General features: G+C 46.0%; 1 protein-coding gene across 1 annotated transcript in view; it reads left to right on the top strand.

Annotated features, from left to right (window-relative positions):
• LAMB4 (laminin subunit beta 4) overlaps positions 1–26,005 on the top strand; it is a 111,199-nt gene that overhangs the window by 37,053 nt on the left and 48,141 nt on the right. Inside the window, exons 14-19 of the mRNA XM_027071665.2 lie at positions 2,437–2,516; positions 3,072–3,222; positions 8,221–8,352; positions 16,210–16,395; positions 18,603–18,718; positions 19,511–19,631. Of these exons, the coding sequence (XP_026927466.2) occupies positions 2,437–2,516; positions 3,072–3,222; positions 8,221–8,352; positions 16,210–16,395; positions 18,603–18,718; positions 19,511–19,631 (786 nt within the window). The remainder of the gene's footprint in view (positions 1–2,436; positions 2,517–3,071; positions 3,223–8,220; positions 8,353–16,209; positions 16,396–18,602; positions 18,719–19,510; positions 19,632–26,005) is intronic.

Raw genomic sequence — 26,005 nt, 5'->3', positions numbered from 1 at the left:
CTTCTACAGAGAGCTAGCTGGTTGTTAAACATTTACCACCACACCGACTTTTCCCAGATTGCGCCAAACGGACCCAGGCACCGATGTCAGAAGTTTTATCCAGTGTTCTCCCCAACGTACCAAGCAGTAGAATATGACAATTTGTCTGCTCCCTTTTTTCAGCTCCAGACTGTGGAGCCTTTTCTTCTGTCTCTTGCGTATAGTCTCTTTATCACCCCTACCACCCTTTGCCTAGAAATATTTTGGATGAGCTCATTTAAAAAAAAAAAAAAACCACAGGTTTAAATGGACTGTAGATTCCTGTGGGAAGTAAACTCCTGGATTGTTCTAGACTCCAGCAAACATGTGAGCATGTATGTCTAAAATTAGTAAACTAAAACCTTTTTTACGCCATAAGAAATGTGTCATACAGCTAGGGAGTTCAAATCCAACTTTTCCCTTTGTTCTCCAATCCTGGCAGCCCACCATGACATTTTAGAAAGAAAAAACCCCAAACTCAACCTAGTAAAAGAACAGTGACCTTGATGTGTCTGAAGAAATGTAGCTGCGAAATAAGAAACATATGCCTATTACCACATCGTTCTGTGCTAATGTTTTAAGTCATTTTACTGGAAACATATGAGGCTGGGGCACAGGAGGATGGGGAAAGAAGTCAAGAAAGTACCCTTGAAGAGGGAACTCTGGGAGACAGGGCAGGTAACCTGGACATGTTACGGAGGAAGGTGAGCCACGCCAGCTCCACGGCTGCGTGTGGGCAACATGAAGGATGCTGGGCTGGTTGGCAGGATTGACGAAGATGCCGCATCAGATGATTCTGGAGAGACCTTAGACTCAGGCTGACTTTGTTGGTTTGCAGTGTGACAGCAACTGTATATATAGGTCGCTGGATTGTGTTTGCAGGAGGAACATCGCTGAGCAGGGGCCACAGTGGGGGAGGGGGTGGGGGTGGGGGGTGGGGCGGGGTTGAAGAGGGTTGCCCATTGTGGCTGCACCCACGTGTCCACCAGGTGCCCCACCTGGTCCTCCGTCCGGTGGTGCCCCAGACCTGCTCTGAGCCCCATGTGCCAGCACCCCTGGCCTAGAGGGAGTTTTCACAACCACATCCTTGGCGAAGCCCGTCGTTGCACATTGTTTCTGCCCAGACTGAAGTTGGGTTTCGGGAAAGATACCAAAAGTCTTTTGCTGTGTTTTGTAACACATTCTGTCAGGCTTTAATGTTTAAAATCAATCTTTCTGAGTAAAATCAGGCGGAAAGTTCTATCAAGATAACAACAACAACAACAACAAAAATGGAGACATAACAAACCCGTTTCAAATGAGAATGCCGTGCCTATTAAGACCTTGATTTTGTCTGAGCATGTTAAATTGAGGTTTGAAAGGGAAGTCGTTTTTGGAGCATTTTATAGTAAATGTTATCAGATTTAAGAAATAGTTGTTTGTATCTCCCCAGCTGCTTATATCGAATAAAGGTCAGGTTGCAATGAAGAAAAGTCTTGAATAAAACGGACTCTCTCCTGCAGAGTTTGTTATGACAAAACAGCTTACTTACAAACATGAGAGCCTGCTAAACCGTGATATGCAAATAAGATCTCAAAATCAACATGAATTTTTTTTTTTTACCCCCAAACATTTTAAGTTTGCGGAAGTAAAAACCCCTTGGGACTTTTGTGGTGAGAGAATCTACTAGGTTTACAAAAGCAGTTGCAAATAGGCTAGTTGAAGACCTTCTCCCCAGACTGGCCTTAAATAACTCACCGTGAGGCTAAATTGGTGTGGTCAGAGGAACTGTGTAGTTTTCACCGTATTTTTTAAAAATTTATTTTGAGAGAGAGCGTGAGTGAACGAGTGCTGGGAAGGGGCAGAGAGAGGGAAAGAATCCCAAGCAGACTGCACTGTCAGCACAGAGCCCAGTGCGGCCCTTGAACTCCCGAACTGTGAGATCATGACCTGAACTGAAATCAAGAGTCGGACACTTAACCAACTGGATCCATCCAGGCGCCCCTGCATTTTTTTTTTTTAAGAGAGAGCAAGCAGGGGAGAGGGGCAGAAGGAGAGAGAGAGAATCTTAAGCAGCCTCCACACTCAGGGCAGAGCCTGACACAGGGCTCGATTCCATAACCCTGGGATCATAACCTGAGCCAAGATCAAGAGTCAGACGCTCAACCGACTTAACCACCCAGGTGCCCTCACTGCATTTTTGCTTGGAATAGTATTCAGGCAACCTGCCTGTCCCCTTCATTCCAAGTCCCAGGAATAGGAGAGATGTGTCCTCCAAGGTCATTACCAAGTACACAGGCAGGAAAGGTGACCGTGTGATTGCCCAGGCTGTGTGGCTATTTGACGTGTGTCGACTGAACTGTACTGATTTTAATATTTACCCTTCAGAGCAGCATGTATCTTCATAGCTGGATTCAGCTGAGCATTTTCTCTTTATAGGTTGGATACTGGGGACTGGAAAATCACCTCCATGGATGTTCTCCCTGTGATTGTGACATTGGAGGTGCTTATTCCAACGTGTAAGTCACTAAATGAATGACGCGGTCCTGTGGCTATAGTCTCCACTCACGTTTCCACATTTTATTCTGACCGGCTTCTAGTCATCGGTGATGGATTTTATTCCATGACGAGCAAAGGGTGTTGAAAAGCAATGGTCTTGAGACATTAACTACAGCCCAAATGATTTATTTTGCTCAAAATATTTCCAAGGAAGAGATCAACAGTCCTACTGCTTGGGTAACCCACAGGTGGGGGGATAGATGCCGTGTGTGACTTGACCTGCCTAAAACACCAACTTTTTGCCACCCTATAAGGAGAGGTCCTATACTCCTTTTTGCAGCGTTTAGAGCAGAATCAGAGGAAAGAGGTGGCTACTTGGGTTCCATGGATCTGGATTTGCTTTTCAAGACCAGACATGTAGAGCTCATGGCCTCCTAACATCCTCCTCAAGACCATTGATTGATCGATTCAAGGAGCGGGTCCAAACTCAGAAGGCATTTAGCTCAGCACCTCCATGCCTCCGTCTTATCCCTCCCCCCTCTCCATTTGTGCATGATGGGTTTGTTTCTCCCCAGGTGCTCCCCCAAGGATGGCCAGTGTGAATGCCGCCCGCACATCACTGGCCGCAGCTGCACTGAATCAGCCCCCGGCTACTTCTTTGCTCCTTTGAATTTCTATCTCTACGAGGCAGAAGAAGCCACCCCTCTCCAAGGACTTGCACCTTTGGTTAGTATTTCATTTAGTCTCCTTCCAGACTTGATTTGATGGGGCGGTGGTAAATACATATAGCACACCCTTGAGACCATGGGTAAGGTACCTGGAAAAGAATGGTTTGGCCACCCGTGCCAATCAGAACAGAGTTTATTTAGCATGGAACTGAAGGTTATAGAAACTCTGGAGGCCAGAGCCTGCATTTTACGTGATCTTTATATTACAAGTCTAGCGCAGAGCCTGGCACGTAAGTGGGAATTGGTTGAGGCTGTGGTCAAACGGACCTGACTTTTGCTCTTTCGATGTGGCTGTCTGCTAACATGTGTTCATTGAGTATCTACTTCTCTGCCTTCCCCTCGACACTATAAACCACGAGATGGATGGATAGATGTGTATGCCGTTCACCACTGTTGCCCTAGCATCCGCCACAGTGTCTGAGCCACAGCGGGAACCTCACAGACCTCTGCTAACGATGAGCGAATAAGGTTCAAAACGGAAGTATACGATGTCCTCCTGAAGCTGATCATAGACTAGTCATTCTCACTGATGTTCACTGGTGTGGGTGAGGGCAATTGTCACTCGGTGCCCTATTTCATTCCCTCCAAGTCAGGGTCCTGTGGGATATTTTCCCTAAAAACATATTTCTTAAAAGGCTTGTTAGAGGAGCAGACACACATGTGTGGAATGATTAGAGAAGTTAGACTCCCGTGACAGTCTCAAGCATGTGACCCCAGCCACAGGCAGGAATGTGGCAGGGGAAAAGGGGATGTGTGGTGAAAGTCTTCAAGAGAGAAGGCGTGTAAAAGTCGGTTCTGAAGACAGGGTTTGGATAGAAAACGGGAACTCGTCCAGGTTCCAGCAACTAAGTTGTTTCCTGAGATCTTTTCTTTATCTGGACACCATTGATGGGAGGGATGAAAATGCCCCTTAGGAGGCTTGGAATGTTCTCTTCTGCTGACTGGAATCGGGGGGAGGGGCGGGAGGCTTTCACTGTCCCTACTTAAACTTACAACCATGGTGGGTGGGATCAAAATGAAACTATTCTATGTCTGCATTCTTCTTCATGATTTTTAATTTTGCACCTTTATGATGGTGACTTAAGAAAACACTTTGGTATGATAATATTGGTATTTATATTTAGGCTGTAACTATCGTAAAATAATAGAAGATATATATTGGTCCCTACCCCTGGTTCCTGGCAAAGAGCTCCTAAATCCTTTGGAATTTTCTGGGGGATAAGGATGTCTTTTGTTCTAATTGGGTGACTTGATGGGCTTCTAGATGGGGCCTGGTCACCAGAAAGACCAAGCTTTGATTAGAAGCTTAGAATTTTCCATCCTCCCCACCCCATTCTCTGTGAAGGGGAGGGGAACTAGAGATTGAGTTAATGAATGACCATGCCTATGTGATAAAGCCTCCATAAAAATCTCCAACATATAGGGTTCAGAGAGCTTCCAGGTTGGTGAACACATCCATGTGCGAGGAGGGTGGTGCACCCCAACTCCAGGGGCCAGAAGCTCCTGAGAACCCTCCCAGTCATAACTCTTCATCTGGCAGTTTGTATCTTTTATAGAATTCTTTATTATATAATAAACCACCAAACATAAGTGTTTCCCTGAGTTTTGTTCTAGCAAATTATCAAGCCCAAGGAAGGGGTCATGGGAATCCCAGTTTATAGCTGGTTGGTCAGAAGTACTGGTAACAACCTGGATTTTCCATTGGCATCTGAAGGTGGGGTTGCGGGGACAGTCTGGTGGGACTGAGCTCTTAACCTGTGGCATCTGACACAAAGTCCAGGGAGATGGTGTCAGGACTGAATTAAATTACAGGACACTCAGCTGGTGTCTGAGACTTGGTGAGCATGGGAATAAACCACACACTGGTGTCCGAAATGTTGTGAGCGTAGTAACAGTGTGACAGTAGAGGGGCCACACAGGAGTGCCTTTCCTATACAACTCCAAATATAATTGCTCCCACTATTTTAGATAAGAAAACACAAAGCAGCTGTAATATCTAGAGTAGATGGACTGATGCTTAACGTATATTCCCTGTGCGCCATGCCGTAGCTGCTGAGAAGCAGTTAAGGAGAATGTGCTAATGTGCTAATACAGCTCCAAACCATGAGTGTAGTCTGACGTGAAGCCTTAACTCCTCTCTCCGTGGTTTAAAGACAAAGATCAAGGACAGAGAATGGGCTTAAAGGGCCAGGAAAATTGTGCAGAGGATTGGAAAGTAGTATCCATGACAATTCAAGCTGGGACTGATGTTGTGTTTAAAATACAGCACGAATAATTTCCTCTCCACTAAAAAGATGATCCTTAATTGTAGTAGGAAGAGTTTAAGCTAGACCCTCTTTGTGCATTCATTCAACAAATATGTATTGTGTGCTTACTATGCTCTTGCTTTTGATATTAATAAAACTTCCAGGGCCACCTGACAGGCTCAGTCGGTGGAGCATGAGACTCTTGACCTCAGGGTCAGGAGTTCGAGTCCCACGTTGGGAGTAGAGGTCACTTAAAAGAAGAAAAAAAACAACTTCCACTTAGAGCTCTGTCCTTTGCACTTTATATACGCTACCTCATTTGACTTCCTGAACAACCTATCACCTTTAATTTCCAGATTAGGGAGACATTAGAGAAGTTACCTAACTTGCCCAAAGTCACACAGCTGGTGGGCAGTGGACCCTGGATTGAAACCCGGGTGCATCTGGTTCCAAAGCTCTTGCTCTTAACCCATCAATAGGTGCCACCCACATGTGTAACGTTGAGCTCCAGGCTAAGGGCAACATAGAAAGCAATTAGTCACGGTCTCTACCCTCCAGGAATTTTTAGCTATAGCTAATACACTTACATAGATACCTCAGGATGGGTGCAGAGACGTATGACAAGAAGGGTCCATATGTGCCGTGTGTTAAGATTTCAGAGCCATAAGTGATACTTTATGAACAGGCTTAAGGCACAGAACAATGTGGCCTGAGACTTGAAAGCAATAAGCGTTGCAGTTGGTGGCCTCAGTGAGAAGACAGTCCAGCCAGGAAAAGTTATAATTAATGGCTCAGAGGGGAGACAGGGTAGGTATATTCACAGGTAGAACAGGAAGTTTATATAGGGAAGAAGTATTGGAAAAGAACAGTAGATCCTCCTATTAAAGAGCCTATATTTTACTTTTTGGGCAATGAGAACTCGCTGACGCTTTCTGAGCCAGAGACTGACCTGACGAAGACTGTCCTCAGTGTTCCTGTAAGTGCGGTCTAGTTGCAGGGAGGCCTGGGATGGAGGGAGAGCTTTCTGTTGTAGTCCTGGCAGGCGTAAGGAAGGAATAAGGAAGAAGTTAGGAGGTAGCAGAGAGAGGAGAAGGTATGGAGATGATGTGAACAAAAAGGATGTGAACCCAAGACCATGACTTAGGAGTAACTCTTTGAATACTCAAATCGGAGAATGAAGAAAAAGGACGATTAACTTTCTTGGCGGGTCTTCAAAAGATGTGTGTGGGTATGTGTGTATCTTAATTTTTTCAGACTGCTGTAACAAAAGCACCACGGACTTGGTGGCTTATAAACAACATAAATTTATTTCTCAGAGTCCTAGAAGCCGGGAAGTCCAAGATCAAGGCACCAGCAGATTCATGTCTGGAGAAAGCCTGCTTCCTGGTTCGTAGATGGCCGTCTTCTCATTGAGTCCTCACACAGCAGAGGGGCAAAGGAGCTCTTTCATGAGGGCACTGATCCCATTCCTGGGGTGTGCCCTCATGACCCAATCACCCCGGAAAGGCCCCACCTTTAATCACCACCACTGTGGGAATTAGCCTTCTCTATGTGGATTTTGCAGGGACACAAACATTCGGTCTATGGCCACATCCTTGCTACTCAAATGTGGTCTATGGACCAGCAAGGCTGCATCACCTATGGTTCACTGGACTTACAGAGTCTCAGGTCCTGCCCCAGACCTACTGAATTGGGTCTACATGTTAACAGGATCCCCCAGTGATTCATAGGCAACTTGGGAAGCACTGGTTTGTTTTCTTATAGAAACTACCTGTGGTCACAAAACTTAACATTGATTGGATTTAATATAGTGTGGAATTTGATACAGTGTAGTATAAAGCTAATTCCATAATAGGCTTTCTGCATAAAATCAATAAAATGGTTTCTAATTTTGTGTTGGACACATGGACATAATCCAGCGTGGCCTGTCTGAGGTTCCTCATTGCAGAGGTCAGGCAGATGGACAGAGAGTGTGGCTGAGAATCACTAAAATAAGCGAGTTCCTGAAGCGGGCCTCTGCTGACCCGAGGGCTGCATGCTCTTGACGAACAAGTAGGGCACCTGTGAAATGAAAAACTCTTGTTTGTAAAACCAATAACGAAACATCAACCAAGGAAACACCCACGTCCAGAGGACCGCGAAAATCTGGAAATGAACAATTGGCGATTCTGACCAGGTCCCCGCTGAGGGGGATGGTATGAAAGGGAAGCCCGTGAGACCAGGATTTTAAGGAAATGGGAGCCGCAGGAATGCAATTCCTCGGCTTCGTTTGGGAGGTGGCTCTCCTGGTATAACCTCTCACGGGACCCTGCAAGGTCAAATCCCACAAACTGTGAGAACTGCCAGGAATTGGCCTCGAGAGTGTCCAGAGTGACAATAGCTACTGAAACTGCGTCTCTACCCCATGCCTGCTGTTGATTTTCTACAACTTTCTTCTTGAGATCTCACGTTAAAACATAGCATTTGCGCTTTTTGTTTTAACACCACGAAACTAGGAGATAAGCATAAATGTTTTCCCAGGTTCGAATGTCACCAGCACAGCATCGTTCAAAAAGAAAACCTGAGACGTCATAGGACTACCAAAATTTTCTCATTTTCACGGAGAAAGAGGAATTATAAAGTGCCTCACGACTCCTTCCCGAGGCTATGAAATGGAGATCGTGATTACCTTTTAAGTTATCAGATAACCCAAAACGCTTGCACTGTGGTAGAATTGGGTTACTGACGCTGTAATTTCTTTTCTTTTTAAGATAGCAGCAACAGCTTTGCCTACGTGTGATGTGTACTTCCAGCAACAAGGGAGTGATTTCATAGTTGACAAAGGCACGATAATACTGAAGAGAAATCAGAAGCAGAGTGTACGTGCTGACGAGCAGAGTGAGGTAAACCACTTCTCCATGGCCGTCGTCTGTCCTGCCTGAAACAAACAATCCGGTAATGTGCTCAGAACCGTGTGGGGCCCATGTGAGTACTCAGTCCCTGTAAGCTGCCAGTGTCCTCGAGGATGGGATGGAGGAAAGGAGGGCACAAGCTCAAAGTAATTAGAGCTTCTGGGCAGAATCCCAGTAGCTTTCTTTGTTTCAAGACAGAAGTTTCCGGAAGGCTGGATTCTGGAGTCAGAGTCAGATATTGAAAATTCACAAGTTTTTGTCATTTTAGGGACATAAGGAGAGCTGAGGAATGGCTCTCCCCCTAGTTGGAAGGAAGAAGACATGCTGATATCCCTGGGGGTGGTGCATGGCGTCGCCATGTCTAGAATCTGAGACAGTGGAAGCTGGCCAGTGCTAGTGTGAGTGCAGGATGATGCCACCTCCACGGGACCCTGCTCCAATGGCTTCAGAAGGCCAGAGGAGACCTGAGGACCTTGTAGCCAGCCAACTATATTAGTTTGGATAATAGCCATCCAACTATATTAGTCAAAGTTGGGGATGCCTTGGGTCCATTCCTTCCTTCCTTCATTCAGTACCCTGGGATCTTCACTGAGTGTTCCCACATGCGTATGCATGAAGGGGCATGCTGGAAAGCCAATGAAATCAGACACTAGCTGTCTCGTTCACAAACCCAGCACCTGAGTCAGTTCCTTAAACATAAGAGACCTCCTTGAGTGAATGAAATGGTTGAATCAATGGCAACAAGAATATGTCAGCACGAATGAAGTCTGCCCTTAAGATCACTGTCGTGGAAATGAGCCATGTACACAAACCACTAATGGTGGCTGGGTGGGGTAAGTATCATAGAAGAGGTGCACATAATATGACACGGACTTCAGATTCAGGAGAACTACCTCTAGGTGAGAGAATCAGAGAAGGCTTCCTGGCTGGTGTTCCTCGTCCCCAGGTCCATGCACACCAGTCATGGCGGCCTTGCTCTTTCGTCTACCTGTTCCTGTGCCCACACCACATGCCCATGAAGCCTTCTCTGACTCTCTGGGCTTCTCATTCTGAGTCCATCTGAAAGAGAAGAGTGGGGAATGAGTCACTACTCCCATCTCCTGGCTCTCTATAAAACAGATAAGCGAACCTCAAATTTTACTGTGCAGAAGCACTGACTAGGGAGCTCATTTAGAAAGCAGGTTCCAGGTTCTTACCCTCAAGATCCAAATCAGAGAGTCTGGGACTGGTCAAGAAATCTGCATGTTTGCCACACACCCCAAAGTGATTCTGATACAGGTGGTCCATGACTGTTCTTTGAGAAACACAGCTCTAAATATCCACAAACTACTCTCCTGACTCTTGTCTGAAATGACCACCTCTGTATTATTTCTTGATTTGTAAAACTTCTACTCATCCCTTACAACCCAATGCAGATGTATCTTCCTACTCCAACATCTGGACATAGTTCATTGTTTCCATCTCTGGGGTCACACAGATCCGTAATCTTCAAACTGCAGGTCCTGCCTGTTAGTAAGTAGGTTATGAAATCAATTGGCTGGGCCCAGCTTAGTACAACAGAGGAATACAAAACAAGGGCATATTTTCTTGGTGAAAATTTTGTTTCGGTTTGTATGAATGTGTATGGGTTCCCTGGAAACAGACATTGCAACAGAGATGTGGGTGCATGTGCCTTACGGAGGGGAAGGAACACTCATCAGAAGTCTGTAGGGGAGGAAGGGCAGGAGGCTCGGGAGGGGAAAGTGAGGCAAGGATGAAGTCTGGGATAGATGTAGCCTTGGCCTGATCCCCTGAGAAGGTTGGAAGCATAAATGGCACAACAGAATTGTCCCCCATTGAGGGTCAAGGGCAGGCCTGTTGTGTCCATCAGCCCGTCATGGTTGTGGGCTCCCAGGGCAGATGCCGGCAAGCTCCCAGGTGAGGTGACTCCGATCCAAGGGCAGTTCTCAAGAGAAGGGAGCTGTGTCACAGCAACTGGTGGCTGGAGAGTGTGGCCCAGCCGAGGGGACCTGGCAGTGCACTCACAGCGAGGGCTGGCGTCCGCTCTTTGCATGCTCAGCCCCACACGCCGGGCCCTTTGTTCAAAACTTAGGGAAAAAGAACATTGAAGGCACTGAAACATATAGCATCTTACTTTCTTCCATAGTCTCTTGACTTCCCGGTGTTCTTTTATTTGCCATCTAATGTCGTTTGAAGTAAAGAAATATTAAAAATATAAATTACTGGCACGAATGGTACCATGCATCTTTAGATCGTGCAATTTTCGCTGCAAACATAAGGGCGTTTGGCTCATGTCAAATCACTGAAATTACACGGGTTGTATTTTGTAGTTATAAATGCATATGTATTCTGGCCTTCCCAGAACAATAGAATGTGCAAAACGAACACAACTGTTTCTGTTTCACTCCTCGGTATGTGTCCTACCAACACTCCCTACCTTCAGCATACTAACCAGTAAGGGAGGGCTGCAAGAAAGACAACCAGGAGTCGCCCTATCTTTCTTTCCTTCTGGTCATCCTTTGGTGTATGCAACTGGCTAATACAGGGAAGCAGCATGAATAACGTCTTTCTCAGAATGCGTTTGCCTTCTTTCTGCTTTCAAAGCAAGTTCTGGTTGGAACAGAAAAAGCCTGGCTTCTTGTTAGCACCCTGCTTACTCAGGCATCAACATAACCCACTTACCTTATATGCACTCTTAGTTTCACTGAACACGTGCGCATAGTAGGTCCACTGGAATGCTGTGTTCACCGGCATCATGTGCACTATTTGCAAATGGGGGCAAGGAAGCACACACATAGGGGGTATGTCTCTTCTGCTCATGTGCACGCGCCATTGTCCCAAGAGACTTCACTCACAAAACAATTTCAAACATAAAATTATTCATTATCTCAAGATGGTGACGGCAGAGCGTTAAACCAAACATGGGGTCCCTTCTGAGTGTGGGACCCTCTGGAAGTACACATGTTTGCACACCCATGAAGCTGACCCAGCCCATCTGCCCCTTACATTAAGTTCATTCCATGCACGCACAGGCTTTCTGGGATTCTCCCGGGCCACAATTCCTGGGGAGATTTACAAAAGGAGATTCGTGAGACAAACGCAGCCTCTGGCTGCCACAATTGGTCCCAAAGGTGGTAACCGATACTCACTGTCTCCCTCCTTCTTGCCACCCATTCTAGATTCCCTTCACGCTCAACTAGCACTTCTGCGGGTTGGGATGACCTAGACCTTCATCCTTCCGCCACTGAGCCCCTGGTTTCCATGGTCTTCTCAGGCTACATGTAGGAGAACACCACAGGTGTCTTAGTGGGCCACCTCAGTGCCACGCATATTCCTCATGTCCTGATTAAATAGGATCAGCCCTTCTGATTATGTCAATTTCGTCCCAGGCCTCCTGGTCTACAGGCATGAGAAGCCCTGGTGGCCATGTAGCAGCCATAGCTTTAAGGTTAGTGGAATTCTTTGTTCCTGCCCAAGAATCAGGACATCTAGACCCACAGAGCCTAAAGTTGCAAGCACAAGAAGCCCAAATTCCCTTGGTCACCACCTGTGACAGTGAGCTTGGCCACTCCTACTAGATTTCCAAACCCATGTCTTCTACCCATTGGGAGCACAGCATCACATAAAGGCCATTGCCATCATTAAGGAGTAAATGACATCCTGAAGAATAATGTCCCATCTCACAGGGTTCGTTCCCAAGCTAGTGAAGCTGATGCATTTTTTCGGGGTCCCATCCCACTGCCATCTGAGGTTAACATCTTCTGGATGGCACGGTTTGTGTAGAGCAGTGGATCGTAAAGTCACATGACCACTGCGATCCTTCTTTTGCTGTGAAGTGGGTCCCTTGAGCTGAGGACGGGTGATGTGGTCTTCTGACAGAGGCCATAGAGTATCTGATTCACACCGTGGGAGACCACAGGACGTCGGCTTGGACCAAGGGACCCACTTCACTATCCTTTAATATAGGAAATCAGTATGACATTTTGTGGCATATCTAGATGGTTCAAACCCCTTTGGGCTATCCTGTTACAGAGAGTGGGAGAATGAACAGTCTTGGGGCAAGACTGAATATACATTACCCGAGAGAAGACAGCCTGCTGCTTCTCCTTCTTCTCTATGTTTCTGGAGAAGAACACATTTTGCATTTCCATAGCTCCATATCCTGGGTGAGGGTGGTGGAAATCTGCTCTGGTAAAGATGCTCCCTCAGGCATGACAGCCGCAGATAGGACTACAAGCTGGTTAAGTCTGTATTAAGTGTATGATGGGGACATGATGGGAACCACCATCAAATCCTGAGAGTGGCACTTGGAGAATGTCTCAGATTTGTAGTACTGTTTTTTATTTACTATCTTGACTAGGTGGAGAGAAAGTGGTTGCGAATGGATGTTTCACAAGCTTTTACTTGGCATTTCCTACTAGAAGAACTCTTACCTTTCCTTCCAGGTCAAAGAATCAATGCCCACTGCTAAGCAGATCCATTCCAATTACATAGTCAGGAATTGGAGGAAATAATCAAGGGACGGTTCAGTAAATCTGTGAACCCATTTTAAAAAGGACTTAGGCCAGGACTCCATATATTACCTGACCCTCAGATGTCCTTCTTCTAACAAGGGGACCATGATGGCACTTTGGGTACCTGATTTACACTTGCCATGGTGTTCAAGAATCTTTCTTCATGGGGACCTGGTCTCTTATTCAGTCACTGGGTTCTGGATCCAAGAAGTGGCTCAGGTCTAGGAACTTGACAGAACATCACGTCTTTCCATTGGGACAGCTGACCTCAGCCTTTTGCTAATTCATATCTGACTGCTTTTAATAATATATGTTAAGCAATACTTTTGTTGTCTTCTCGTCTGTGTTGCTCCTGGGAATACCATGTTCTATTAGTCATCTCCACTGAAGATTCCTATGGGTCAGGCCCCCTTGTCTCCTTCTCTAACCTTGCTGCCCCCTATAATAATTATGCCCATCTTGTTTTTGAGAGTTAAGTGCTACCCAGTCTTCGATAGTCTGGGATCCTGTCCTCCACATTGATACCAAAGAGCTCTGTTTCCCAGTGATAGATCCTACCAGCCTACAGAGGACACCCAACACTCAGCTTTTCAGTGATGCTGTTGCCCTTCTCACCAGTTCATTGCTTCTTGTCCCAATAAATAAGGTGTCCTCCAGGCCTTCAAAGAACATAATCGGCTGGTGGGTTTCCTGGTCCTGTATCTTAGATCCATTCTAGAATGCCTGCTACCCTGAGCCTTGTATCCCTTCCTCCACAGTCTGCGACGGCTGTTCTGGAACCTCCACTCCCTCTCCTCGGGACCACAGCTTTTGCCAAGCTTCCAAGAGCTACTCCAGCAATATATTGGACCCATCTCCCAAGGCTCCAGAGCTCTTGCCAGGCTATTAAATCCCATATTACTGGTGATCCCAAATCGACAAACTCTCTCTATCCAGTTTCATGTTCTGCCTCCTTATTCTAACGACCTCAGGACGCAGACCCATTCTCTCTCAGTTGCTACCTGTATGGGTTAGCCAAGTCCCTCTCAGAGATCTAGCACTTTCCCAGTCAGGTCATGCTGGAACTTGACTCTAATTATCAGGCACATGGTCAGGGTGGGTAGGATAAGCAGATCCTCAGGAAGGTACACGTTTTCTCCCAAGACAGCTGCATCATTTGAGGTTTCCACGTCATCCTCAAATGCGGCAGGGGGGTGGAGTGGAGGGGCTCTACTCCAGTAAGAGTGGGTGGATTACGTCTATGGTCCACAAGCGCTCAGGAGAGCCTCAGAGTTCAAGGTTCCCATGTGCATCACCCATGTCTTAAGGTCCCTCTTCTTCCCCATGAAGGGCCCAACTTGGGCATAGGTGACTTACCTAGGCTGAGAATGCAGGCTTCTCCAAAGTTCTGCAAGTCTTAACAATGAGGTCCTGTGCCTGGTCGTCAACTCTTCCTGCCATCTGCCTAAAGGAGATGAGGCTCTTTAAATCCCCCCAGGGAGGCCCTCTGACTCTCACACTCGGCTTTAAACTGGTGATTGCCCTGAGCCCATCCTCCCTCGTCACAGCATCAGTGGCATTCAACAACTCCCACCTATTTCCACAGTCCTTATAATTGCTATTCCCCCATATCTCTCAATGCCAGAAACATGGCTGCAGTCGGTGGCTCCCCTCCTGCCTTTATCCTGTCCCAGTTCTCCACAGCTGACAGCTTTAGCAATTGCTCTGCTGCCACATCCCAGGGATCATCAGGACATGTTGCACACGGGGGTCCCCGTTGCCAGCTGAACCGAAAACGCTCCTCCTCCCAAATTGCATCTGGGAGTCTGCTTTTAGGTAAACTGGCTGGCACCAACTGTCTCAGGTCAAGTGCCCTAGAAACAGAGCCCAAGACTGGATTCAGGTGCGTGTGATCCAGTAAGGAAGTATTATTCAGGAAAGCTCTGTAAGGGAGTGAAAGAAACAAGAGGAGGGAGTAAGATGTAGTGTCAGGTGAAACCAACATTGGATTGATCCATGAAAGAGCTCAGAGGCATAAACCGCAGGCAAGGTTGTCCCGTCTGCTGGGAAGACAGGGTCAGCTTTTTATAGCTCTGATCAAGAAGCCACTGGCTGTGAGCTACCCTCAGGGACAGGGGTGGTGGGGGGGGGGAGGGGTTGGGGAGGAGGTATGGGAGGGCAATTCTCTAGAGAAGGAGGCAACCGTGAGCTCCTAGAAGCCACACACACAGCAACTGCGGGTGGTGGTGCACCAACCAGGTAAAGGGGATCCCCGAGGGGCATCTAGTGTCTACTGAATTTGTGAGAGTGTTTCTGAAATGTTTGAAAGACATTGCATGTAGACAAGTTTACATAGATATCTGCTGAAACCTAATCTGACGATATAGTTTCTTATTTACGTTTCAGTCTCCAGTGCAAGGTTCTAATCTCCGTGGCCAGGACTGTGTCCTATTCATCTTTTCATCCTAATGCAGGGGTTGGCGTTGAATGGTTGCTCAATAAACACTCAGCAAATGAGGAGCAGTTTGGGGTAGATCGCAGAGCAACTTGAACCCCAGGCTAAGTCATATGGGTGTGATTCCGTTGGCAGTTGGGTAAGAGTGTGAAACGCTTCTTGGCAGCTGTGTGTCATGTGGGTTGGATTAGGGAAGGGGTGGAGAGAACGGCCAAGGCACTGTTGTAGTGAGACAGACAAAATGCAACAAGAGGCAGAATTCTGGTGGATGCTGTGAGCGTGGGGAGACAGATGCAAAAGTCATTAAAGTATTATCTCCAGGTTCCAGATGGCCCCAGGCTGACATCCAGGAGAGACCATCCGGGATGCAACCCAACGTGTTACGCGTTTCATACTTCTATGCCTCCAAGCAGATAGAAGAGCGTTTCTCATGTCTGCATGGAAGAAATATCCAAAAAATAAATAAATAAATAAATAAATCCATGTGGGTTTTCTCACTGTCGTGCATAATGAGGCAAAGTCCACGAAGGAAGCATGGGAATATTTTCTATCCTTCCTCATTTTGGCCGGAATCCCACAGTCGTATCTGAGAAAACCCCAGGTCACCAGCGTGGAATGTGTCCAATTCATTAGCACGTGGGGTACTTAAGTTTAAAGTGGTTTCCAGTGACACGGCTTGGAAATCAATCACTCTATACAGTAACATATGTTCCAAAGCTGCGGATTCAGCACATCTCAGATGCCTTCTGGATCATATCCTGGCTGGAATAATTTATCCGTGACTCAGATGGATCATGTACACATCAGGAAATATGTACTTTTTTTTTTTTTCCTGAACTCTTTTTTTTCCTGCTAGGACTCAACTCTAGCAAAGCTGAGTGCATTCTTCTCCAATTTTAGGGCTCAGTGACTTTTGGCCAGGTGCCTGCTGTTCACGGTGTTTTCCGAGAACCGGTTCCTGGAAGCCCTCCTGCGTGGACTGGACCTGGATTTGCCCGGGTTCTCCCTGGGGCTGGCTTGAGATTTGCCGTCGACCACATTGCCCTTCCCATGGACTTCACCATCGCCATTCGCTATGAGATTCAGGTATCCGACTTCTTCTTCAAGGGTAAAACCTGCCTGAGGTAGTACATTTTCGAACGAAGACTTTCCATTCCAGTCTTGCTAGATAGGGTCGTCAGAAAATGATTTGCAAAAAAAAAAAAAAAAAAAAAAAAACCCACACCAAAAAAAAAAACACAAAAAAAACCCCAAAAAACAGAACATCTGGAGGGCATTATGAATCAAAGGGTTTCCTAATGATATTAAAACAACACACTAAGCCAGAGGCATGTGTGCTCTATTCCGTGGAGAGAGGCTAGAGCGGGGTTATATACTGAAGGTACAAGGTCTGAGGAAGTGGTGATGGAATGTTTGTATAAGAACAATAAAAAACTAAAATAACACAAATTCTGCCCTCCTTGGGCTTTTTTCTAAGAACTTCACAGGCTCACCTGTGTGAAGAGATTCTGACTCCTAGGGATACAGAAAAGGCGTTTATTTGCACTTGGCTTTTACCCTGAAACAAGAGCAAAACTAAAAGCAGGCTGCACCTCGTGGCTTCCCTGGCCTTCCCCCCGCCCCCAGCCCCACCACCACCCTGTCCCCCTCCCCCCTGCCTTTTGAGAAATATCTAAGACAGAATAGAAACCAAATTAGAAAAACACTTGATCTAGAGCAGTGGTTCCTCACTTTTTCTTTGCATAATCTTTTCAATGATAATCTGACACCCCACAGACCATCTGCCCCAAAAAGTATTTTGTGAGGCTGGGATGGTCTCAGGGTCCCCAGAGTCCCTCCAGGGACCACACTCTGGAAGTGCTCATTGTGTGTTATACAACCAAAGCTGCTGACCCGCTTTGAAATTCTTGATATGACATAATTCTCTGTTTCTCACTGATAAACAAAAGCCAAGGGACTTGAGTGAACTCGGACCTGGTGAGTATAAGAAGTCATTAAAAATATAAGGTACAAATTTTTCCATAGAACATATCTCTGACATCTTTATTTTTTAAATTTTTTGGTTTGAGTTTTATTTATTTTGAGAGAGAGGGCATGGAGCGGGGGGGGGGGGGGGGGCGCGCAGAGAGAGGAGGAGAGAGAGAATCCTGAGCAGGCTCTGCACGGCCAGCACAGAGCCCAGGGCAGGGCTCAGTCTTACGACACACGAGATCATGACCTGAGCTGAAATCAAGAGTCAGACGCTCAACTGACCGAGCCACCCAGAAGCCCCTCTGACATCTTTAAAAAGCATTTCCAGGGTGGCTGGAAATGCCCGGATGGCTCCGTCGGTTAAGAGTCGACTCTTGGTTTAGGCTCAGGTCACGATCTCATGGCTCCTAGATTTGAGCCCCACATGAGGCTCTGCACTGACAGTGTGGAGCCTGCTCAGGATTCTCTCTCTCCCTTTCTTTTTCTATCCCTCCCCCTTTTGCATGCGTGTGCGCTCTCTCTCTCTCTCTCTCTCTCAAATTAAATAAACTTTAAAAAAAAAGCATTTCCAAATTGCATGGCTTTCAGAATATAGCTAATTATTATATGCTATAAATATCTATACATATTTAGATACATATAAATAGGTTTAGTAATATATTTATTTTGGTAATAAATGTAAAATAAGAAAATGTATGTAATAATATATTTATATAATAATATTTAAATTTTTAAATGTTTACTTACTTTTCAGCTAGAGAGACAGAATTGCCAGCAGGGGAGGGACAGAGAGAGAGGGAGACACAGAATCTGAAGCAGGCTCCAGGATCCGAACTGTCAGCACAGAGCCCCACGCAGGGCTCGAACTCACGAACAGCGAGACCATGGTCTGAGCCAAAGTCGGACACTTCACCGACTGAGCCATCTAGGCACCCCTAATATTTACATGATAAGATGAAAAACAGTATATATCTTTTTGTGAAGGATTTGAAATGTTCATGTTTGTTCAGTGATCCAGGGACAGGATGAATCAGTGGACTTTGGGGGAGACAGACGTTAAAGACCAGCTCTGTCCGGAGTACCAGGGTCTTTCGAGCCTATGAACTAGAGCTATGGCCAGAAACAACATTCTGTCTACCCAAACCGCCATTCAGCTGCCAGCGTGTTAGAGCTGATGGCCAACCGCTAAGACTTCTCTCAGCTCCAAAGTTCCCTGTTCTGAGGGGGCCGTGGGTTACAGATTTGATGGCAAGGGCTGTCCGTTAGGCGTGTGTTGTGTATATGTCCTCACAAAAACATGCTTTTATGTCACGCCCGTGTAGCCCGCAGCCGACTGGGCTGTCAAGATCCTGGTTAACCCCCTCGGAAAGAGCAAGCACTGTCCACGTGAGACCCCATGGCCACGACCTCAGTCCTTCCCTTTACCGGCGACTTCCAGGTATGCTTGGGACCTGTCCTCAAACACAGTAGCCTTCTTAGAATTTTAGGCCTCTATCAATAATTTGTAGCAAAGAGCTCAGCAGGAGAAGAGGTGTATTCAAGGAGACTGTGACATTTATTAAGCGCTTGCTGTGTTACACTAAGCTTCACGTTTAAGATCATATCTTGCTGACGACTCAGCGAGGAAGACTTTCTCTTCGTCAGGTGAGGAGGAAATTCAGAGTGAGAATACCTGGAGACCTGCCCCAGCCTCGTAGCTGGTGTATAACAGAACCAGGATTCCAGCCCAGATCTCCTGATTCTCGGTCTTGAACGTTCCTTTCCCATTCCCCAGATGGCCTTGAGAGGTGAGAAAGTGAAACGCTCCAAGAGTAGGAATAAAATATTCAGCTGGCAGTAGTACCTCAACAGCTGAGAGTCTCCAGGGCAAAAAGCTGATTTGGAGGCCACTAATTTTACATTGGAGATTTGTGGCAAACTAAAATGGAGACCCTGTTGAGAGCATGGTAGACAGGAGGAAGGACTTCTGTTTCCATCCTTTTCCCAAAGCACTTATGACAACACGTGGCTGATGGTTCCCAAGGCTTTGCTACTTGGCACAATCCTATGGAAGAGCCACAGAGAACCTGAGTGTGATTTTGCTTTCCACTCAACCCACCCGAGCTGGTCTAGACCTGGCCTCTGCTCTGAGGCAGAATCCACTTCAACGCTGGGAGAAGCAGCTATGGCCGCTTAGGTTATATAACTGTACTTTTGTCACTGAATTTCTGCTTTATTTCTCTTAATACAGAATCGTGCTGCTTCCCACGCCCATCTGTTTAGAACCAGATGTACAATATTCCATCGACGTCTATTTTTCCCAGCCTTTGGAAGGTGGGGCCCACGCTCATTCACACATCCTGGTTGATTCAGTAAGTATCACGAAGCGACGTGGGTGCTGCCTTCTAAACTGAGCCCCATGATAATTCTACTTGCAGACTCGATGGTAAAATGTTTCTTTAGAAGTATAAATGAGGTTGTTGCGTTATAAGAAAAAAATCACGCGGTCTCTATAAACGTCACCAGCACTGAGTGCAAACCTTACGGCACAGCACGTGTCAGCAACGGTTCGCAGTGTCTCGCATAGTGTATTAGTTAGTCTTCACGACAGTCTGTGAGGTAGCTACTGTCATTGTCCCTAGTTTACAGACAACAGAAATGAGGCACGGGGTCACAGAGCTAGTGAACGAAGAGTCAGGAATGACAGCCAGGCTCCCTGGTGCCAGAGCCTCTGCTCTGAGCCACCACAGCGTGCTGGCACCACGGAAAGTTCCGGGAGACATTCTCCCACGTTCACGGTCACCATCTTGGAAGCTCCGCTTTATGCGTGAGCTTATTGTCGTCATCAGGGTGCTCACGTAAGTACGTACGCAAATGTTTTTCAGTTCACATTGTATCACGAGCGTTTTCTTATGGTGCTTCTGTAGTCTTCTTATTTTTCGGAACGATGCACAATATTTCCTCGAATGACTTCTTTCAATGTCTTTCCCCCACAGAGTTGGGCCATAGATGTTTCTTCCAATCCCTTCATTCTGTCCCCAGCTTCGGGCCCAGGGTAGACACTTGGCAGAGTTTGGGCACCGACGAAATTTAAGCTTTCTTTTACCTATCTATTCCCTACCTGCCAAGGTTTTCTGACTCTTGAAATAACCTGTCAAATGAATTTCTGGAAGGTAGTCTCCAATGTACGTTCAGGACGATTGGCAATATGTAAAATTACCAGTTTCATCCCACCCTCAGGAGAATTGTATAGAATTGTGTGGGATCTCTTAGAAGTAATTTTGTGGATAAAAGCCAAATTATATTTTTGTAATGCTTATTTGTTTTTGAGAGAGAGAGAGATACAGAGTGTGAGCGAGGGAGGGTCAGAACGAGAGGGAGACACAGAATCCGAAGCAGGCTCCAGACTCTGGGCTGTCAGCACAGAACCCGACGCCGGGCTCGAACTCACAAACTGCGAGATCATGACCTAAGCTGAAGTCGGACACTTAACCGACTGAGCCACCCAGGCGCCCCAAAACCAAGTTAATTTGTTATAGTTGCATTTTTAAATATTCATGAGAATCTTCTAATATCATGATTTCATTGGCAAACTACCGCCCTACAGAGTTTTATTGGCACATGAGCATGGTCATGGTCATTTGTTTATATATTATCTACAGCTGCCTTTAAGCTACAAAGGCAGAGCTGAGTACTTGTCACAGAGAACTCAAGGGCCACAAAGCCAAAAATATTTACTGTCTAGCCTTTTACGGGCAGTTTGACAACCCCTGACTTAGTTGTATGTCCATATTTCATGAGTTGTGTTTTCAATGTTCAATTCTCAACCATCAGACATTTTAAATTTATACCTGGCACTTTGCTACTTTATCATCTACTATGGAATTCAGTATGAGACAGGTGTACCTTGAATTCTATTCAGTAAGTTCAGGTATTGTAACATCAAAAAAAAATTGTGTAAGATTATTTGACCAGATGTAGGATTGCAAGACTTAGCAAAAAGGAAAAGAAGGAAAGAAAGCAAGAAAGCAAGAAAGCAAGAAAGAAAGAAGAAAGAAAAGGGCAGAGAAGGAAGAGGGAGGAAATGATGGTGGGAGGGAGGAGACAAAAAGCACGGTGCCCAGTTGGAGTTGAATATTGTATAAATATGTCCCAAATATTGCTTTCAAATACTATATGAGACATAGTAAAAAATTATCCATTGTTTCTCTGAAATTCAATTCCACCTGGGTGATTTGTATTTAATCTGGTGACCTTCACCAAAGATGGTCTAAATCCTGCACCTGGAAGGCCACGGGAGATTGCGGTGAGGTTCTGCCCTGTTACGGTAGAAATGAAGAGGAAAGTTGAAACAAACTCTTGAATGAGGATTTGAATTCTCGTGATTTCCCTCTCCGTGGAAGTCATATTGTCTCCTGAGGAGCTTTATAGAACCGCACTCTTGGACCACCATGTGAGTCACAAAGTAAGAAAATCAAATCCAACAGATTTAATTTAGGGGGAAAAAGCTAAACGTTGGGAACCCAGGCAGACTAAAGAAAGGGAAAGGAAGACATTAAGTAATTCCCAAATCACAAAGGGATTTTATTGTTATAATAATAGCCATGAAACTCAAATTGATAAGAGCCAGGATATGCCTCAGTTTATTTTTTTTAAGTTTATTTATTATTATTATTTTTTTTAATTTTTAATGTTTATTTTATTTTTGACAGAGAGAGAGGCAGAGAATGAACAGGGGAGGGGCAGAGAGAGAGGGAGACACAGAATCTGAAGCAGGCTCCAGGCTCTGAGCTGTCAGCATAGAGCCCGACACAGGGCTTGAACTCACAGACCGCGAGATCATGACCCTAGCCGAAGTCGGACGCTTAACCGACTAAGCCACCCAGGCGCCCCAGTTTATTTACTATTGAGAGAGTGAGAGAGAAAGTGCGAGTGCACATGTGCTAGTGGAGGAGAGATGGAGACAGAGAAAGAATCCTAAGCAAGCTCTCCTCTGATGTGGGGCTCGAACCCACGAACTGTGAGATCATGACCCGAGCCAAAATCAAGAGTCAGACACTTAACCAACTGAGCCACCCACGCACCCCAAGATACTTCTCATTTAAAACAAAAAAAATTAAGTTTATTTATTCTGAGAGAGTGTGCGAGCAGGGTAGGGACAAAGAAATGGGAAAGAGAAAGAATCCCAAGCAGGCTCTGAGATGTCAGCACAGAGCTCAATGTGGGGCTCGAACTCACAAACCATGAGATCATGACCTGAACTGAAATCAAGAGTCAGACACCTAACTGACGGAGCCACCCAAGTGCTCCGATATTTCTCATTCTAAATCCACATCTTGAACATTTGGAATTTTGTAAATTCAAAAGATGATGCCTTGGTGCTGTATTTCATGCATCCGTGCAAATTACCCGCTCGTCACCTATTCAGTGAGCACACATGAGCTGACAATGGGCAGATTCCTGGGGGTGTCAGATGTGGTCCCTGCCCTCAAATAATTCTCAGCCTGATACAGAAGACAGATGTGTAAATGAAGTCATTGCAATGATATTTGCTAGATACATAATATAAATGGATAATTTGAAATTAACTCAAAAACATATCCATTTGATCAGTTTTCAAACACGCTTTCTCTTACGTATAGCTATGAAATCCACGAAACCTGCATGAAAAGTAGGAGAGCAGCCTGATCTCGGCAAACTGCCAGAACCTCAGAAGAGATGCTAGATCCCTGTTTCAGGTCAGACTCCCCAGAAGCCGAAGCTGAGCCAGGGACTCAAGTGCACCTAATTTATTGAGGGCATGCTCGTGGGAGAAGAGGAGCAAAGGGACAGGGGAAGGAACCGAACAAGGATGGGATCTGCACTGAAGTGTAGCTGATCCCACAGGGAGCTCTGGAGCATAATTGTGCCACCGAGTTGGTCCCACCTGGAGGCAACAGGGTGGGCCTGTGTGCACCCACCTTATCCACCCCACCCGGCTCATGAGTGCATGAACTTCTGGACAGGTGGCTGAGTGCCAAGTTTCTGGGAAAAAGGACAGCTGTGAGCCTTCAGCAGCCAATGCCACAGCAGCTGGTGAACGGGAAGATCCGGGCAGGGCACCCACAGTGACCCTTATAGTCCCTGACCCAGGATGTCCAGTAGAAGAAAGTCCATGCGCATTCTATGATTATAGACTAATGCAGTTACTTCCATACTACTGATTTCGCTGCTCTGGGAAGATGTTTGACTGCCTGAGACCTGGCCCGTTCAACATCCCTTCTTCTCTGCAGCCAGATTAACACTTGCATCTAATGCTTTACCAAGAAGCCCGGACGAAAGCTTTGTTCAATCCCGGATGTTCCTCCTGCACAAATAGCTTTTGTTTGGGGAGCATCGTGAGACAGTTACAGATTTCCTTCACTCACCCTGATTACATGATACATGCTTCCGTAAAAATGTGTTTAGAGCCAAAAACTGTATTAGACATTCTAGACTATAACACTGTCATTCTTTTAAACCATGGGATGGACTGCACTTGGTCAACAAAGTCTTTAGAAGCTTCTAGGAGAAGAAGAGAGTCAAGATATTACAAAATCCTATAATTTGACAAGGACTCTTATCGTCTGGTCCATCTGCTTTGGTGCCAGGAATGGCCTCCTCTAAGCTGCCTCCAACCAAGAACTGTAGGTAGTTAGTCCCTGGTTGGATGCCCTCGTCCCCAATCCTAGCCTCTGGCTTCTTTCTGCGGGACTCTTCACTTGGTTTGTGTTTGGGGAATGTAGTCATTTTAGTATCCACTTGAAGGTACCACGCTAGACATATCTAAGTACTTCTCTACTGAGCAAACACTTATGAAGTGTTTACTGTAAATCAGACACTATGGTAGGCACAGGCATGACTAAGACCAGCACCTGCCGGGACATGCTGGGCTCACTCTCTAAAGGAGAGATGCGGACGACCACACGGGAAATGGCAATGTGGTAGGGGAGCCACTACGAGCTGGGACAGGTCCCTGAATGGAAAAGCTCATTGTGACTCCAGCAGTGATTCTCAACATCCCCTGACCCAACCTCCTCTTTTTTGTTTTTAGTTTATTTGTTTATTTTGAGAGAGCGTGCACGCACAAACTGGGAAAGGGCAGAGAGAGAGGGAGAGAGAGAGAATCCCAAGCAGGCCCTGCACTGTCAGCACAAGAGCCCGATGTGGGGCTCGATCTCATGAACCGTGAGGTCATGACCTGAGCTGAAATCAAGAGTCAGACGCGTGACCGACTGAGCCACCCAGGCGCCCCTTCCCAACCCATTTGTACTTTATGACAAATATTTTGTAACCCTCCACCAATTTAAAATGCAATTCATAGGCATTATAGCCTACACTTTCCAAATCACGTCAATGTGATGTGCAAATACAAAGAGACCTAAAAGGAGAGTAATTTATAGAGAAACACTATGTATTTCAATATGTATGTGCACAGGCATGAATATGCAGAAGACATAATGAGACAGGGACATGCTCATAAGTGCAGAATCACCCTACACGAGACAGCCATGAAAGCAGGTGTGTTACAAATGTGTAACATGTTTGTTTAAAACATAGAGCAGGACTTTCAACTCAGAATTGTAAACAAGGATTTCTCCTTCATGGATTTTTGGTGAGACATTCGAACGTTATAGGAGCCATGCGATGATTTTCTTTTTTGTCAATATGTCTGGGGTTTCTGATCCCCACCCACTAAAAACCAGTTAACACACCTCATTCCAATGGCCATGACCACCAAAACCACCCCCTGGAATTTCCAAAATGCCCCCTTAGGGGGCAGCACCTCCCAAACAGAACCACTGAGCCAAGAGGTTGGGGGATAACAGAATGAAAAGAGATCGAATTTAGATTTTATCCTGAGGCAATAGGAAGCCACTGAAGGTTTTAAGGAGGGGTTATCTGAACAAACTGGCTTTTAAGGAATCACTGTGACTGCAAGGTAGGAAATTGATGGGGGAAAGGGGTAAGAGTGGAAGATGGGACGTCTGTTGGTCTGCCACCATGGCGATCCAGCTGGCCTCAATTAGAGCTGCGATGGGGGAATGAAGACACATTTAAGAGGTTAGATGGATCGAGCCTGTGATTGACTCGATGTTGGGGGAACATGGGATGGGTGGGGAGTGTTGATGACCAAGAGGCAAGTATCAAAGATGATCTTTTTGAGTGCCTAAGTGACTCAGTCATTTGAACGTCTGACTCCTGATTTTGGCTCACGTCATGATCTCACTGTTCGTGAGTTTGAGCCCCACATCAGGCTCTGTGCTAATAGCAACGAGCCTGCTTGGGATTCTCTCTCTCTCTCTCTCTCTCTCTCTCTCTCTCTCTGCCCATCCCCCACTCATGCTCTCTCTCTTACTCTCAAAATAAGTAAACTTAAAAAAAAAAAAAGATGACCTCCAGTTTTCTACACCGAGTACATTGGCAGATGGTGACATTATTTCCTACCAATAGGAAAGGAAAGTGGGTTTCAGGTGTGTTGGTTTGCAGTGCCTGTGGGACAACCAATAAGCCTGTCTGTGCAGATCTAGAGCCCATAATTGAGATGTGGGCAAGAGACCTAGATCCAGATGTCAACAATGTATTGATGGTAACTGAAGCAACATCATTGTCAAGGTCACCTAGGAAGGGGATGTGGAGTAAGAAGGGGGCTGATGAGAGAACCCTGAGGAGCCCAACATTTAGGGGTGGGTGGGCGAAGAGGTGTTGCGTACGGAAGAGGTGGGAG

Source organism: Acinonyx jubatus, chromosome A2, assembly GCF_027475565.1.
Source record: "Acinonyx jubatus isolate Ajub_Pintada_27869175 chromosome A2, VMU_Ajub_asm_v1.0, whole genome shotgun sequence".
NCBI classification, from domain to species: Eukaryota; Metazoa; Chordata; class Mammalia; order Carnivora; family Felidae; genus Acinonyx; species Acinonyx jubatus.
Note: the sequence above shows the minus strand (reverse complement) of the source record. Positions and strands in the feature narration are given on the sequence as shown.